The 18,521-nt window shown below is 40.8% G+C and overlaps 1 protein-coding gene across 7 annotated transcripts in view; it reads left to right on the top strand.

Annotated features, from left to right (window-relative positions):
* The window catches only part of CFAP299 (cilia and flagella associated protein 299), a 215,361-nt gene that overhangs the window by 14,938 nt on the left and 181,902 nt on the right, over positions 1–18,521 (top strand). The window contains exon 1 of one of the 7 annotated variants that reach the window (XM_083835095.1): positions 5,244–5,521. The exons of the other annotated variants lie outside the window; for them this stretch is intronic. Within the exon in view, the coding sequence (XP_083691221.1) occupies positions 5,274–5,521 (248 nt within the window). The 5' untranslated portion in view covers positions 5,244–5,273. Of the gene's footprint in view, positions 1–5,243; positions 5,522–18,521 lie in introns of those variants that run through there. 7 annotated transcript variants of the gene reach the window in all.

The raw sequence follows: 18,521 nt of genomic DNA, 5'->3' as shown, positions 1-18,521 counted from the left end.
CTTTTCTGTAGCTCAGTGTTTCCGTGACTGCAATTCTGTAGTGTGTAGGTATTGTCAAGAATGTTTCCTTTTCTCTCTCAGCTCTTCATGGTGTTTCTTTGCAGCTGGTAGATGATCTCACAAGCTATGCTTAATGGCAGGCAGTAGTCCCATCCAAAACTCTGAGAGAGTAAGGGGAGTCTTAGCATGGCTATCACAGGTGAAAGTTAGCCCACTCCTGGAACTTATCTTTAAGTCTTGGGGGGAAAGCTACCTGTTCTAATTAAGGATTGCTCCTCATTGCTGAGGGATATCAGTCTGTGCATGTATTACTAGATGTTGTCTACTGGCCAAGAGAAGAGAATTTTTTACTGCTTGCAATCCTCTGACCTTGCTCCTGTTCTGTTGTGATTGAAACAACGCTGCTTGGTGTCCTGCATAGCTGTTGGAAGTGTTTGCCTGAGAGAACTAGTCAGCAACTAGCTAGCTGCAGTGGCTCCTTTGATATTTCTCGAAGACCTGCAGTCTAGGTTGGAGTCCCAAAAACTACAATATGAACTTGCCCATGTGCAGTGCTGCCTGTCCTTCCCAGTGGTCTGGGAGCTAATAATTGACCCACTGGTGTTAATACAGAAATGTGTCCTTTAAAGCAGCAGGAGAATTGCTGTGGCAATGTTGGTTAATATAGATTATTCATTTATATTCACAATGCTGCTAGTTGCTATTTGGTCAGATATTTCAGGAATTTTCTTGGGTACATGCCTCTGTATTAAGTGACACAAGAAGGCTGTTGAGTGTATATGTAAGCATGGTTGATTGGTATGGTAACCTTGCACTGAGAAACCAGTGCTTAATAATTTACAGGTCTTTTTTCTGATCCATACTGAAGAGCAATCTGTTTTGCAGTTGGCCTTTTTTGCTGAGGATAAATCTCCCACTCTAGTTACCTGCGACAACCTACCTTTGGGGTGTGCTTGAAAGTGAGGAAAAGCTAAAGAAGCCTGGGAAAGGTGTGGTAGTGCTCGGCTCTTTCTTTTGGGAATCCATCAGTACTTACCAGTAGCAGCTAGAGAAGACCCTGGACTTGCAATGCTCTGGCTTGAAGTAGCTGCAAAGCCAGTTTTTGTTATCTGATGGCTTGTTCAGTGTAGGGGGAGTCCTTTGAAGAGCTGAAGCTTCAGTTACCAGCATTATGTCAGAGGAAGGCTGGTAGGGCTTAAAAAGAGAATAGCCAAAGGCAAATGTACTTTATTGGTGTATGGAAAAAATTAGCCTAAAGAAGAATGAGTACACGTCGAAGATCTAGGTAAAAGCATTATTTTTCAGGCACCAAATGATGCTTTCTCATTGATGTTTCACTACAGAATGCAGTAGGATATTTGGGTTCTTTTTCTGACAGTTAAAATTGGCAGTGGTATTGAAAAATGTGCTGGAAACAAGTGATACAAGTTACCAAACAGTATCATCAAGTCCAGTCCCCGGGCTCCCCAGGGTCTAAGAGCAGTCAGTAATGAGGTGATGGAGCTTATGGCATCCATCATTAAAAGCTGCTTCTGTCCAGCCTCCATGGGGAATAGTAAATACTGTGTTTTTTAGAAATGCTTGAAGAGAGAGAATTGCAGATTAGTGTTTACATTGCAATGTATTTAATTGGTCACAAAATAAATACCACCTGGAGAATCATGATAAGGTGGTTTTGGCAAAGGAAAAGTTGTGTTTCCTTAATCTCTTGCCACTCTTCAAACACATTGCTAAGAGGGAAAGATGACAAACAGTCTGACACAATGTGCTTAAACCTTCCAAATGTCTTTGACAGTAATTGTCCCCTGGGATAGTGAAGTAAGTGACTGTCCTGGTGTGCATCAAACCAGCTTAAAAACCCCAAGGTGTAAGAGTCTTTCATCTCAGCAGAGGACTAACAGCATGGTGGTTCAGTCCTCCGTCCTCATATCCACATTATTTATATCTGTTAATTCCTGAGAAGGTTAAAATACTTCTGAGGAATTTAACTAAACTGTATGGATTAGTACCATGGTGACTAGTGAAATTCAGTGTGGAAAAATGCAAACTTGCTGACAGCAGCAGGAATAGTTCTGAAGTCCTGAAAGAAGAAGAGAAAAGGAAGTAGTAAAGAATTTTCATTGCCATATGTATTGATGAGCCCTGGTCTAAGGAGCGAGTTGTCTGTAGATCCATGAGATTGTGTAATTAACTGTATTGTGACTAAAATCCATTCATTACATGACATTGCTGCACAGATGATGTGAGTAAAAAGGCATTACTTGGGATATTGTTAGTACTTCAGGGTAATGATTTCCCATATTGTGGAGTAACATTAAGTGCCCTTAAAAGGAGGGAGTTCTAGCTGGTTGCTAAAAAGAAGAAAAAGAAGTTAAAACCTTTGTTGGTAAAATGAGTTCATTTTACTACCTTGTGCCTCACTGAGCTCTGAAGAACAGCACTGTCTTTTGTATAAAGGGAAATAACTGTCTGTATGACCTAACTTGAGAGCTGCTGTGGCAGATGTATATTAAAAGATTGGATCAACTTAGGAAGTAATTCAACGTGAGTCGTGTGCACGCTGGCCCAGAAAATAAGACGACAAACGCAGTAACCATAAGGGCAAGAGTGAGCGAGAATGAAGAACTGGGTTGGACCTACTTGGTATTGTATTTAGTGATCCTTCCTAGCCTGTTGGGCTGATGGTTCATTGGTGTTTCTGATGGTTTCCTCTCTGCTGTGTGACCTTGCCTTCCATCCAGGGGGACCAGGGGCAAATAGGCCTGCCTTGGGTTGTGATCGAGTGTTGTACATGATGCGTATCTAGTAGAAACTTAAAACTTTCAAAATTTCCCAGTTTCTGGTGAATGTAAGGTTATGATTTATTATTAGCAGCTATTTCTACAACACTGTTAGAGTTGTAGCTCAAATTCCACCCAACTCACTGTTAATCAAGCAGGCTGCTAGTTTGCAAGTGCTTTCTTTCCTCCAAGTTGTCATTGCACTGCAGACATAGTCAGGAAATTTCATTATGAGAAGTGTGTCCTTGAGGGTCTTCAGTCATTATTGCCTGATTAACCATGTTTGGAGTGTGTGCATTTTTCTGACCTGACACCTGGTTTATGGGGTTTTTCTCTCTGCTGGTTTGCTGTTGTAATCTCTTCTTATTTCTTTTGCCGTTTTCTGAAGTCTTTGCTTTTATTGCTGCCAGTATTTGCTGTCCTTTTCCACTTGCAGGATTATTTTTAATGTGCTTTCGTAGTTGTTAAGTTTGGTTTTGCATCTTCAGGATCCCCCGGAAGAGGAAATCAAGTGCACTTTAAATGTATCTCACCTTTCTCTTAGCTTTACTTGTTTATTTTTCCCCATTTAGCATATTTTGGCAACAGTGTAAAGGAGTGAATGGCTATAGCTTGTTTTCACATCTGTCTGTGCACAGGGATAGAAGCACACACCTGTGAACGTTCCCCCTTGTTATCATGCTTTGTAGTAAGCACCTTCTGTAGCTCAAGAATTACTGTCCAGGTGGATTGTTCTGATTGAATATCTTCTATTTTTGTGTTTACGACCTAAATTATCAAAGGGAAAAACCCTTTTAAGGGTATTTACCTGATGTAGGTTTAGAAATAAGGCTGCATTTATCAATTATCCTGTAATGGAGTAAGATGCGAGGCATGGGGACCTTTCTGGAATCATGTTCCATTTGGCACTCCAGTAGTTCAAGATGACACCCTGTCTCATACATTTGGCTGCTGTTAATTAAATTCTAGTCTTGCAAGCAGGAGAATCTCTTTCGTTTGGATTATTCAGACTTGATTTTACTTCAGTGCATCTGCCAAGTGTTGTGTGGATCCATTTGGGGATTGCAGCCTGTACCTGCTTGCCACGTGAGTGCAGAAAAGCAAGAGAGGCACTATGTTTCTTTTTACAGTCTGATTTGCAGGTTGACCAAACAGAAGGACTGGTAAGTAATGATCCTCCTTTTGTGGCAGTGAAAGAGTAAAATGGGATGCTGGGAGTTTGCTCTTGAGTATATTCCTGCACAGGCTGCTGGCAATAGCAATTCCTCCTGCCATTGGGGAGCTAGTGCTAAATCTCTTATCCCAACCTCCTATCCCAGTCTGCAAAGTTGCCAGAGCATGACAAAATCAGCTGTACCATTCCTCAGGGGTGCACTGCGGTTTCATAAGTAAACCAAGAAACTGACAGGATGTGTGGAGCTTGGGATCTCTGTTATATACGGCCAGATGCTAAAGAATGTTCTTTTCTTGTCCTGCACATCATTTTCAGCAAAGGCCTTTAGCGCACACTCAAATTGCGCTAAAATTGTTTGGTGGTGTTGTCGTGGATGTGAAAAAAATGTTCTCAGGAATGGGGTGGTATTTCAGAGGCTGTGCTTTTAAAGCCAGTGTGCGGTTTTGTCTTTTACATGTTCTTACAAGTTATGTGTACGGTGGCACAGGCTGTCTCCCTGAGTATACAGAAAAGCATGACTGAAATTAAGTGTTTTTCTGGGAACATTTTGCCACTCATGTGCCTCTTAATTTTGTTTTTTATTCCTCCATACTGATTGTTTTCATTTTAGCTTCTGTATTGAACTATGAATCATTTTGGGCTACACAGTAATATCACATTATAGCGTGGCAAGAGTCTTTAAACTACTCCAGCTCCCTTCCTCTCGCAAAGATGGGTGAATAAATGTCCTATTATTATGTTATCCATATAAGAAAAATACCAGCTGCTATCAAGCTGCTTTTCTCCACTTAGTCACTGTAACCAAATTGTCTGAACTGTAATATCACTCCCCAGGCTATTCGTGCCTAATTGGTAACACCCTTTTACAAACAGCTCAGGAATAAAGGAAATGTTTTTAAACAGTGTAATATGTAACGCAGCAACATGTGATTAAAATTCAGTACATTATCTCTCTTGGTATTTTATTGCTGCAGGTGCACAGCAGCCACTGATCAGAGACATGCTGTGGGCAACACTGCAATTAATTGAAGCTATTCTACTTATACACCTGCACTCACAAAAGGTTCTGAGTGTCAGTAGAGGATGCCAGATAGAATCAAGGGAAGGGCTCTGTGCTGACATAGATGTAAATAGATTGCTTTCTGAGGGAAAAGGGCACAAATAATTCTTAAAACAACTTGCCTGTTACCCCAAAGCTGCAGGTGTTGGAGATATTTAAAGGGTGTTTACAGATAGCCTTCCACAGCAGCAGAGGCTGACTCAGCTATCACTAAGCTCAAGGGGCTGTTTTCATTTTACTGATCAGTCAGGTCTCTCTAATGAGAGAGAGCAGAAAGGCTGTGTGTGGCATTACTGTTGATTATTTTGCTGACTGGCATGTGGAAGTTTGTTTGTTAGCTCTGTTGCAGAGCTGCATTGGAGCTATGGCAGCACCCTGCATACAGATAGGACCAGTCCTCTTTCTGCCTGGTGCTGCTGGAAGTCATGTCACTGCTGGGACGCTCATGCTGCTGAAGGCAGCTCTCCTGGCCAGACTTTGCTGGGGTGTGTTAGAGGGAAACACGTGGTGAGTCACTCTGCTGTTTGTCAGGAGCAAGCAGTGCTAGCGCTCTGCTACGTGCAGTTGTTCGCGGAGCTGGTGTTGGCTGTGTTCACCTGGCTTGAATAATGTCGTCTTTTTAGGGCCATGATGTGTGGGTTTGGGCAGGAGCTGCTTTGTGCCCTCAGTGCTCACCCTCGTGTGTTCTGAGGGAAGGGTGTTTTAATGTACTTCCAAGAATGACTCCAACAGCTGTAGAGAGAGATTGTTTTTTTTTCTGGAAAGGTTAAGGATGTGGTGAGAGAAAATGGATAATTAATGGGAATTGAGGTAACTTGCTGCATTTTTGTCAGATGTGTAACTAATGTCATGGGTGGGTTTTCTAGAAGAACACATTCCATAGCGGCATAATGGTTTGTGTAGACACAAAGTGAGATACTCAGTGTGCGTGCCATTTTACAACATTAGACTTCAGGCCCAGCGAGCCCTCCCACAGAGTTAATTAAGTGCTTCAGAGTTAATTGCTTAAATTAAGCATGTGCATGAGAACTAGTGGTACTGAATGCTGAGTCACTGGTGTTGGAGAGAAGAGTCTTAGGTTAGTGAACAGGACAGATGAGTCTTTAGCTGCCATGTTTTGCATTGATAGCTGACATCCATGGTTCTTGCAACAGTGTTAACTCATGTCGAGGGCTTAAATGCACTTCTTGGAGAGCCGTGGTGCTGTGATGTGTCCATGGCTGGGCAAACACGTGGAAGGTTTGGGAAGGGGCACGGGTGATACGAGCATCTCTGTTGAAGGGGCTGCCTGCAGGAACCACCACAAGGTGATACTGGCTTACTTGCCAAGGGAGAAGTGTGACTAACCATGTGGAAGCTTGGCACCTACTTCAGACCTCAAACATTAGATACGTTTCTGTATATCATTTTGATTTCTTTTTGTAACTTTTTACCAGTGTGTGTTTTTTTCTCTAGTTAAAAGAAAAACACGGTGGGTATACTACATGAAAGGTCGAACAGATTTTAACAAAAGTTGAAGAGAGTTGCCTAATTCTGTAATCAGTGCACCAAAGTGTTATGTTGTCAGTGTAGAAGAATGAAGGTGAGGTACAGGATTGGTATTTGTAAATGGATTAAAGGAGGTTTGTTTTTGACTGCATCATATATCATTCTTTAAAAATTAAATAATTGAGAAAGAAAAGTAGATCTTATAACAAATTTATTTTTACAAACATGCTATCTGGATGTAATTCAAACATCTGGAATTTAAAACCCACTTTTTAATTGCTCTACAAGAAGCACAGCATTAAGAGTGCTGAACAGGTCCTAGGATGGCAGCAGGACTTGGTATTGGCCTGAGCTTAGATACATGCTTTGTGCTGCAGCATCAAGTATGTTACTGCTTGGAGAGCAAGACGGAAGTGGATCGATGTGTGGAAGAGTTAACCTAGCTAAGTTATTGGTTACTGTGCTAGGACTAACTGTGAACATGCTTACAGGATGTAGTCAACTATTATTTTTAAGCAACATTTGGAATAATTTCATAGTTTAGTTTTAAGGTTTTGCTGTTCTTCTGTCTGAAACATGTCCTGAGAACAATACTTTCTTGCCTCTCTACTGTACTGCTTGTCACACCATAGAACATCGACTTTGCTTGATTCATTTTCCAAAGCAGCTGGCAGGTTCAACCCACATGAATTGCAGAAACATATTTCAGATAGTTGTTGTTTTTCTTTAAACACAGGAAACAAAAAAGACTTTTTATCTATGGATTTTATCGTTTTTACTTTTTATTTGAACTGCACCTTTAAGTAATGATCTAAAGACTTTCAGAAACAGCATTAAATAGATTTTGCACTGTTTTAATGAGATCTTCAGACCAGACTTTTTTTATTGCTGTGTTTATATTGTGCCAGAGATTGAGTTAATTGCAAGTATGAGCTGACAGCAGTCCATGCATCTGTTTGATTCCTGGGCACAACCTTGCTCTTCTTGGACATAAAACCAGAAGGCTGATTTGAAGCTGCACTTTATTTGATAAATATACTGGGTGATAAAAAGCTTTGTCTAGTTAATTACATTACAGAAAGAAGTCAAGAAGGTTAATAGTTCATTTGCATTGAAGTTGGAATGGTTAAGGATATTGGTATGCCAGTTCTCATGGATGAATCCTGACGGGCCTGTATGTCGGTAGTCCTATAAAGAAGGACATACTATGGCAGTACCTGAGGAACAGAGCTTGATTTCATTGGCAAGCCTGACTTGGGTTAGAGAGCTGTATAACCAGATTACCTGTGCTGCTCAGGGCTGTTGCCTACTTCCAGTGAGGCACAAGGATTTTGTACCAGATCTTGCATGTTGGTTCAGAGTGGCTGCAGGAGCATCATTTCTGTGGGCATTCTTGCTTTTGGAGTGTTGCACCAGGGGAAGAATTTAAGTTCCTCTGGAATCTGAATTGAGACCACAGACTAAAATTTTCTTTGTGTGGTGTGGGAGCCTGAAGATATAAAAGCTGGTGACCTGTGATAGTACTGTGTGAGCCAGCTGTCTGAAGTAGGGGTGTTTGTGCACTGGCAGGACGTGCTGCACCTTGCCTGCGTAGGTGTAATGCTACACTGCTGAAAGGACCTCGCTTTCTGGTTCCCAGGGCCATACAAACAACGAGGTTGTTTCATACTGGCAGCGTGGTTTCTATGTTGCTGAGTTCAGAGCCAAAACAGACAGGTTGAATTTGCAGGTTTATAGCTGTGATTCCCTCTGATAAAGACAGGGTTGTCAGAGGGATAAAGCATTTTCATTTGCACAGCCCCAAAACATTTTTGATGCACTAGATTATGACCTAAAACTTAAAAAATTTACATTTGTCCTCAGTTTGAAAAAGATTCCTGTGCTGTACTTGACTTTTTCTCTTGCACCTGCATTTCACTATGGAAAATATTTATTTTACAGAGAAAATGTTGTCATGGCTAATGCACTGAAAAGCAGAACAGTTTCTTACAAAGTCTGCCTTGAGACCACGAGTTTAAGCCAAAATCTCGATGCGTTATGATACGATAGCACTGCACTAAGAAAAGAGCGTTAGGTGCAAAGTCCCCAAAAAAGATTTGAAAAATGAGAGGTAAGAGATGAATAGAAATAAGGATACTGTTTTAGACTGTGCTGGGTGTCAATACAGGAAGAAATAGTTTTTATTAGAAGTTCCAAATCCAAGCCTTCTTAAATCTTAGCTCTGTCTTCAGTGGATTCCATTCTGTTGGCCTTTGTTTTTCTATGATTATATAAACTTTATTTTAAAATAAAGCAGTATGTGACACTGTCTCCCTGTTTTGTAGTGTGATAGATTTTCTAATGCTTATGTATTTGCGTTATCCTACTTTTCCACTGTGAGCTTTCTTTTTTATCTTTTTCAATTGACTTCTGCTTTTTGTGTCACTGAAAGGATCCGATTCTTCACAACGGATCTTCTTGGAGGGTTGTAAAAGCTGGGCCGTTTCTGAAAACATATCAAGCTGAGCCATTGAAACTGCTATTTTCTCCCCTAAAAAGCTTTCCCCAGAGGATTGTCAGTACATTTATTTATTTTAACCATGTTGCCAGATGTACTAAGTATCTTATTTTAAAAGAAAACACTTGTAGTAAAGTTCTGCCAAGTACGTTACACATCTCTTCCAGTGTGGTAGCTCTGGTCCTTATGTGAGCTGGGGGCTTCAGACAAAGTTTATAGACTTGACTATTTCATTGTACTGCAGATGATTTGCTCTCAGATAAATCTGTAAAGGTGTGGGTGACTAGAAAAGCCTGGGGCGGTACCGGTAAATGCTAATCTTTCTTAAAACCTTTTTTTTTTTTTTATCCAAAAAAGGGCTATGCATCAATTTCTAAGAACATAAGGTTAGTGAGGACAAATTTTATCATCTATTCTTAGAAATATATTTTTCTAAAGCACAGATTTTGAACTTAACTTTGTGTCATAACAAATTATTAACAGATTTATTGTTTTGAATTACTTTTCTGGGTATGTCTTGCTACTGTTTTCTGTTGTTTTCCTAGTTTCAGGAAGATAGTTCCTTCTGTTTGATAGAAAGAAAGTATCCCTCTCATAACTTAAAGATTCTGATTTAAGAAAGGACATGAAGAGTTCTAATGTTAAAAATAGGGCTGTAAAGAGCTAGTAGATATTATCTTGAAATAATTTTCTTTGAATTTTAATACTGAAAATACCACTTGGATGCTTGGTTGGACAGATATTTGGTTGAAGGTTGAACAGGGAGAGAAGCGTCAAACTTACACACTCTCTCCCCCCGCCCTCTCCCCCCACTTACTGAGCAGGGAGAAGAAAATAAATAGATTTTTATTTTCCTAATGGAAACAAAGTGTTGCATCTGAACTGAGAAGCAAAACCTTTTGTTCATAAGGGATGTTTGTAGACTGAAATGTAGGAAGAGCATAGTCTCACTGAGGGTATCTCACTTGTGTTCTGGGATTGGGATTTGCATTGGCAACTTCGTCATTTCCAGGTAGTTATTAAAATCTATTGTGGTGCTCTTCTCTAAGAAATGCCAGGGAACACCACACAGCAGTACCATGTATGTTGAGTAAGAAAGAAGTGGTCAATGAAGAAAGTGAAGAAACTACAAAATCATGCTGGGGACACTGGATTTAATAGTAGTCCAAGTCCCAACGTGAGGAAAGATCATTGGTAGATAATTTTTTAACAACAACTAAAGAAGGGAAAAACAGAGAGAACTAGCCAAGCCGTAGGTTAAATTGAAATAGATCACAAATGCTGGATGAGAAACAAGCCAATACTGTAGTCAATTTGGCTAGCAATCTGCAGGACCACAGGAACTAGTCATCTTTTTCCTTTTGCGGCATGTATGATGTATAACCAAGTACACATTTTGACAAGTGTCTTGCAAGTGTCCTTTCCAGAGCTGAACTGAAAAACAAAACAAGAAAAAACAACAGTAAAATACGCTATTCCTGTAGCTTGTGAAGCAAGTGGTCTGTAACTTTATCCACAAAGATTCCCAGGAACTGGAATATGCAGAAAGTGACTTACATCTGATTTATGTTGGGCCTGAAAGAACACAGGCATCACAGGTAAGTAATGCAAGGCTGTGGAACTTGACAAGTTGGAGGTTGTCAGGCAGTTACAGAAACTTTAGATCATGGTTCAAAGTTGGCACAGCTCTATTCCAGATAGGTTGGAAATCTGTGCTTTGTGGTTTGGGTGGCTGTGTCTTCTGCCCAGAAACGAAGTCATTAAAGAATACAACTGTGGAAAAAAATACTCTTACATGTGAAATTGGTATTGCCAGTAATGGCACATTAAGCTTTGGTTAAAAAAGAGTTTGCAGTAGTATGGGAATTTGTTTTATTTTTGTTTTAATTGAGGACAATATATTGTGTATGTAGTATCTGCAGTCCTGTGCTGTTTCGGAAGATGATCTCAGAAATCACTGATTATACACTTAAACATTCCAGAGGCCCCTAAATGACAGGCCAGTACACCTAAAAGTGCCTGAGTTGTTCAATAGCAAGCTTCAGTGCAGTTGTGTGCCAAATAGGTCTTGGTTATTGTTACAACTAACATGAAAACAATCAAAATTACAGGGTCTGGACAGTTAAAGTTTTTTGTAATGGGAAGGCATTTCACATGTCCAATAGCAAAAGAAGAGAACTGGAGGCAGTTTTCCTTTATGAAGTTGGTTCTTGCTCACTGGAGGCCATCAGCGAAGATGCAAGAAGACTGGGGACTCCTTCCACAACTGTCTAGCCCAACTGCCTGACCTCTTCGAGGTGAGCAAGAAGATGAAGCTTATTACTGAGGGCATCGTCCCAGTGTCTCCCACAGTGAACAAGTGGCAGGCAGAAGTTGGCACGGGAAGGGAAGGCATGTCCTGAAGAGGATGGTGATGAGTGGCATGACAGGCAGGCATGACTGCCACTTTTTAAGAGTGCCTAAGGAGCAAAAAACTTGTCCACTAAGCATTAGCCTAAAGTTGGCAAGAAGTTGTTGCTGTCGAGTGAGAAAAGCCATTGTGGCTGCAAAGCCTAGATGCAATGACTAACATGCAGAATTCCTCTGTCCACTGATAGAAATTCTGCTCTGACTGGTGCTGCTTTCCCAGCTGAAATGAGAAATCAAATTGAGGCAAGATGACAGCTGCTAAGAAAAGTGAAGTCATTATTTCGCTGCTTGTGGTGGTGAGCTACGGGAAGCAATTAACCTGACATTTTGGCCAGGTTGCTTCAGGGTTTGTCATAGCTCTGTTCTGAGGATTTCACTGAACTTGAAAGAAAAATAGCCCTGGCTTCTAGTGAGTGAGCATAGTGTAGGCAGTTGTTGGGCAACGCTTCCACACCATACACTGTAAATGCTAATTTTGCTGATATTGAAATGAAGTTCTGATAGCACTTCTAGGGATCTTATATTTAAGACTAATAAAATCTTTTTTCCTGGGACAAGGTCTTTCTTCTGTGTGCTATAAACCTAACAGAAGCCTCTGCCACTCTTCATTGCTTCTTGTAGCTTTAAACATCGATAATATTGCATCTGTGTGATAGGAGTATATTAAATTTATCGTTGAATAAAGTTGGCATGATGACTGGGAGAGAAATCACTATGACGATTCATTTTGCATTTAAAATAAAATTAAAGCGGTCTTATTAGTGGGTGAAGGAAGATAGAGCTCTTCCCATAACAGGTCCTTCTGAGCTTCTGTGGTCCCATTCCTGCCCTCCTTCCTATAAGAAGCTGTCTCGTCTGTGTTTGATGTTTGTAGTCTCTTAATTTTAGAATGAAATACTGGCCCATGACCACGATTGGCAGGTGACAGCGTGACTTCCCAAGAGTGACTTAGAGAGCTTCGTCTCTAGAAATGTCAGAAGAGCTTTTCACTTTGAGTAATTCTGTTACAGTGAATGAAATACTTTGTGTTACACCAGAGCTGAACCTGGTAGCAACACAGTCTTTTCCGCTGCAGAGCAGGACTTGCTGCAAAAGATTCTGTAGTTGCCACAGTAAGTTCATTTGTTACCATGTATTAAAAGAAAATTGCTTACCTCTGAAATAACATCGTTTTCTTTAAACAATTGCCTGATTCATCACATTATGCTAACCTTAAGGGGAAAAAAGCCATGAGGATTTCTGAAATGATGCAGGATGGACCTTCTAGTTCTTACATAGATGCTCTAGTTATCACAACATTTGTAGGCATGTCCACAAGGCAGATGGAACATTCTTCTCTCCTTTAACTTTTCTCTCTGTCTTGAGCTTACACAAAAGAGAAACAGGCATTTTCGGGTGAACTGCATTTTCAAGTCCAGGATCTAGCTTTCCATAGCATGAAATTCTGCAGGTCATGGTCTTCTTAACAGTCGTGCTTTGAGATGCAAGCAAATGTCTTTCTCTTCTTCCAGTGATGGAATAATAATAATAATAATAAAAATAACAACAAAGCCAAGCATTTTGTTGAAGAAAATATATGGAAAACCTCTAGAGAGTTAAACTGGCTGTTAGTCTTTGTCTGATATACATTGCGATACTGAAGCTAGGTCCAGCTTTTCCCTCTTCTTAGTGTTATTCCTTCTGATGTTAATAACTATCCCCCATTTTAATCACTCCTAGATAAAATAATTAATGAATTAGAGGAAATATTCACCCACACATCTGAAGTATAGCTTTACATGAATGCTATCTCTGAGATGCATCTCATAAGGCCAACAAGTGACAGCAGGAATGGAGTAAAGATAGTGTTGGTGCCATCTTGTACATGGGCTTTTCTGGGGACTTAGAAGTTAGCCATTAAATTTGCTCTAAAGTCTAACCAGGTTTCAATTATCATGCACATACTCTTATATAGTAGAATCATATCAAAATCAATTTGCTTGTTACATGAAGCCAGCCAAAACCAACAGTCATCTGGCTGTAACTGGGTCCTTCTTGTTGTGTGTGCTATTCTAATTTCAGAATAGTTTTGTTCTTAAAAATGATTTTTTGTAGGTCAATTGTGTGTAATAAAGCCTAGACTTCCTTAGATATTTTTATTTACTCACGGAATAAGGCTTAAATGTTTGTAACCTAATGGAAGGTTTGCTTAATTAATAAAGCAACTGGAATAGTCTAGTGCTCGTAACTCTGAATGCAAAGGGATAAATAAAGTAACTGCTCTAAGTGCAGAAGTGCTAGTAGACCACCTTTTTTTTCCTTCTCTACTTCTCTATGCAGTTTCCTTTTACTGAAATTGATTCTGAAAGATGTCAGTGAAATGTAGGTTGTTCGGTGGGTCAGGGTTTCATCTGAATCTGGGCAGACTTCCATCATGGGAAAGTGGGCGGCTCAAGGCTAATACTTGGGTGGAAATAAAACCCCCAAACCAGAAGCTTTCTCAGTTCTTACTTTTGGTCTTTGCATCACATAGCTTTTTTGTTTGTTTGTTTGTTTTCCCCTTTTTTTAAATGTGCAGCCTGCCTTTTAAAGCACATAGGGATGCCAGCTTTTGCCTATGTAGCTTTGTCATCCAATAAAAAGAAGCAGGGACTGGCCGTAGCTTTCAGCTGCTGCCCGTTTCAGCTGTGTTTACTTAATGAGCAGTACTATATCTGCCTAAGGTCTGATCCTTATCTGTGGAGATGAAAGAATTACATCACTCCTTCTGCTGTCCAGGGAAGCAGGCTTATTGCTCTGAGAGCCTGTTCCTCATCACGGCTTGCAAATCGTGGCAAGAGCTGCTGATGGAGCCTGTGCTTGCCTTATGGGGAAAGGCGCAGAGTCAGCAGGCCATCATCATCCCCAGACTTCTGTCCAATGACATCAATTTATTCCTGCTGAAGGTCTGGAGTGCTTTGGAGTGCAAACCATAAACCACAGTCCATGTGCATGTGTTAATAAAGATGGCAGTTGCTCATTTGTGGTGCTTTGATTGAGTCAGGTGTGTAGAATCTGTTCCACAGGTTCTTGCAGGTTACATGTGTAAGGTCTGTATGCATGTACAGACCACTTTTCCAAGTTTTATGTTTCCTAAGGTATAGGAAAGTTGGTTGCTAGACAGTAAGTAGGCACAGGTACTAGTTTCTCTTCCCAGAGGAAATAAGCCCATATTAAATTCCAAGGAGTAGCTGTATGAAAGTCAGTCTGTGGCAGAGAAGCCTTGAACTTCATTGCCCTTTCCCTGTCTATGTCTCATACCTCCTTCTTATTTGTACTCATGAGCACCCAAAATGTGAGAGGCAGAATGTGAACAAAGGGTTACTTAAGTCAAAGGTCATTAAATGATTTTTTTTGAACATTTGCAGAAACATGAACTCTTCCCAATGTTTTCCCTTATGGCCCTGGTCTCCCTCCCTCAGCTGAATGTAAAAAGCACAGTGATAGTCTGAAGTCAGGTGCGCTAAGTCCTGTGACACCTGTGTTTTCCTGGCACCCTTGGCAGAGCCTGGCCCCACAGCCACCCTTCACACCCAGTTTTTGGTTTGACTTCAGCTGTGGTGAGAAATACTCTGCCTGTGTTTTTGCTAGCAAACACAGTTAAACCCTAGTGATTTAGGAGTTTTCATTCTGGAAGGTAATATAAATTAACTTGCTGAACGCTCACATGAGAAACGTGATATAACTGTCTCTTGAAATCATGACCTGGAATGAATTATGTTTTATGAGTAGTCTTAAACATTTTTAATTCTGTTGGACAACCTTTGTGTTGTTTTTTTTTTTTTTCTTCCAACATTTGTCAGGTTGATGTAGAGAGAAAGGTAAAATTTAGAAGCTCTTATAAATAGGCAGTAAAAGAAATACTGGTGGGTTGAGTCTTCTTCCTTATCAGCTGAAAAAAGAGAAAAAGAAAAGGTTCATGAAACAGTAGAGTCCAGCAGAACAGCTGCCCTGAACTGCCACTCCCCTTGCTTTTGTGTGTTGGGAGATAGAGTGGCTTTGCAGCTGGAGGATGGGCTGGGGCTTTCAGAGGTGGTGGACTTTGGGGCTCTGTCTGAAGGGGAATTGCCTTTCCTGTTTGTGGCCTTGCTCTGGAGAATGCAGGTGCTCGTGGCTTTGGCTGTTAGGCTGCTGTCCTCCTCACTCCTCCAGCATGGGTGAGGCACAGCTGCCTCACTGAGTGAGGACATGAAAGAGGAAAACGCCACTCAGTAAAACAATAAGTGGTGGCTGTCTCTGTCCTCTTCCTCCATAGTCAACATTTTCAGTCTACCACTTGACCTGTTTCAGGGTCTTTTTCCTATTGGATTTCAGGCTCTTTAGACAGGACAGCTGTGTTTGTCTTCATGACTTGGCTGTCTGGCTCTGAGGGTTTCACGTTGTGTTCTTGCATTTGTGTTGCTGCCACAGTGAGCTTGACAGATAAGACAAAACAAATTGTTTTGATGTGAGCTGCATAGCTTTTTCCTTTTGTTCAGCTACCAACAGAGTGTAGGTTTAAGTATTTTTCAATCTCTCTGCGCTCCTTCCTCCCAAAAACAGTGCCACAGACTTGGGTGCGTTTACGTGGCACTGATTCACTGTCACTGCAGGTCCTTGTGTGAGTGGGTGCTCGGGCTATTGGGATCCAGGGTCTCTATAGATTCTGTGGCAGAACTGGTGAGGATTCCCCTGCTTGTCTCTTCATTGCAGAGTCCGACTGCACCTTCAGCAGTAGCAGCCCCTCGGCTGGCCCCTCTTGAATTTCGACGTTGGACTGCTGACAGTGTGCGTGGTGTTGACGTGGCTGGACTGGGCTGCGGGCACTGGTGGGCAGTCTGCATGCACAAGTCTGTGTGGGCTGCGGGTCCTTGCCAGCCATCTGTCAGCGGCCATTTTCAGGCTCTTTCCTACAGCTCCAGCCAGCTGTGCCAGTCTATTTGTGTTTATGGTTTAACGGCAGATAGAAACCTGCTGATTTTTTTCTAACTAATGCCGCTTAGGGACAGGTTTGCTGCAGGCAAAATGAACACACACAGAATGTTTGTGTATTATTTTTTTCCTGTCCTCTCAGAGATTTCTAGCTTTGACTCAATCTAAGTCAGGGGAAGCAAAAAAGTTAGGGAAGCAAATAATCTCTCTTTCAGCCTGTCATTCAATCAATCTGTAGCTGAGTGTGTGTGGACATCCTTGCTTAACTCTAGCTGGGTCCTGCAGTGGTGTCAGAAAGGCTTCTGGCTAGCTTGTAGTAGGGGGAATGGTTTTCTGCAGAAGCACGTGTGCTGAGCTGTGAAGCAGGTGGTGAGTCTGCAGCAGCCTGCAGCAAATACTGAACTTGTTACTGATGAACAATGCCAGGCGTATGCTTGTGTGGGAATAAAGTCAGCCAAGACGTAATCACATTCTGCGGTGTTCACCAAGTGTAGCTCTTGTGGGTACAGAAAGTCCAGACAGGAATACAAAACCTTTGTTCCGGCTGTCCTCTGGTTATGTGGAATGAGCTATTGCAGATCCAGCTCTTGGCTCTTGAGTAATTTCCGAAAATAGTGCAAACATAATCCTTTCTGAGGGCACAGATGGTGGTATTGTGGCTTTATGCACTGTTGTGCTGTGAGTTAGAGAAGCGTGGTGTTGTCAATATATTGCTCAAAGTAAGGGAACTGGAAAAAAAGCCTCTTTCTACTGTTTAAATTTAGTCATGTATCTACTGGAAGGGGTTTCTGATATGTGCAAAATTCCTTGCCAGTCTAGTCGTTTGTCCATTTACAGTCCAAAGCATTTTTTGTCCTGAAACTTTAATACAGCATCAGCAATTCTCACCTGAAGGGCTTGAAAGTTGAGACTGCTCCACTGAGCTTCATAAAGAAAGCTGTATTTTGGTTTGCATTTGTGGAAAGATGAGTTTTGCATATGACTGGTTTATCATTTATTAAATTGATCTGTTTCTTCTCATTTTAATAATTCAGTGATTGTTAAAGTACTGGGTGCTTAGTCTAACCTGAGGAGTGAGGTTCATCCTTAGAGATCTCATCATCTAGGATCTTTTCAGGTAAGTAAAAGTAAGCTTCTTGTGTAGCGTCTAAGTAATATTTGAAATAGGAAAATGATTTTTTAGAAGGTCCTAAATCTCTTTTAGAAGGTCCTAAATCTCTTTTTGGGATACAATCTGTATGTAAGAGATTTGTCGCATGCAGAGTCTGCACAACACAAATTCTTTAAGCCTATAAATTATCTGCATGTTCTTGAAAGAAAAGATTGCACATTATTATTGTTTGATTTTTCATAGCCATACAGTGAGGTCCTGAGAGCAGCACATGTGACAGTCTGGCAAACAGTCCTTTTTTTCTGTAGTCGCTTCTATTACTTTTCAAGTCCACTTTATTTCTGGAAGTCCATCTTCTATATTTTCTATATTTTTTTCATAGTCCTCCTTAACTTTGTCCTTGCCTGACCCTGGGACCGCTTTCAAGATGGAATCCTGGAAAGGACTTGACTTTGAGTTTTTAGAGTGAAATAACGACCTTGTTGATTTTCACCCGGCTAGGATCTCACCTGAAGACTATACCAGCAAAGATAAACCTCACAATTTAAGCTTTCATTTGCATTTAAAAAAGCAGACAAACAACAAACCAACAAACTAACCAACAACAACAAAACATGCTTGCTGACAAAATTATTTTATCACAAGTAGCTTCAAGACTGTATACTTCAAAAAAGATAGACGTGTGTAACGTGGGCATAATTTTGGTGCTGTCTGTTTTGTCAGAGCTTAATTCATAAAGTACTTAGTTTTGGTTGTTACTTAGCAGTGGTGTACTGTTGTGTGTTTTTTTTTCTAGTCTAACTTATTCACAGGTGCAAGAAAATATCTATTCAAATATCAATTGCAGATGAGCAGGTGTTATTTAATTCCCAGAAAAAAGTCCTAAAAAGCTGGTAAAACAGCTTAGAAACAGAACATGTGACCAGAGCTCCTGGACTGCAGGATTTAAAGTTAGCTTTTATATTGTTTTTAATTCAGTTCTTTCAGCAGGAGACTCTTGTGTTCAGACTTGGAATGAAAGATTAGTTTCAAACATTATGTCCTATCAGACCTAAAGGCTGTCATTTTGTATC

This window comes from Anser anser (assembly GCF_964211835.1).
Source record: "Anser anser genome assembly, chromosome: 4".
In the NCBI taxonomy this organism is placed as follows: domain Eukaryota; kingdom Metazoa; phylum Chordata; class Aves; order Anseriformes; family Anatidae; genus Anser; species Anser anser.
The sequence above is the reverse complement of the archived record's forward strand: the minus strand, read 5'-3'. Positions and strand labels throughout refer to the sequence as shown.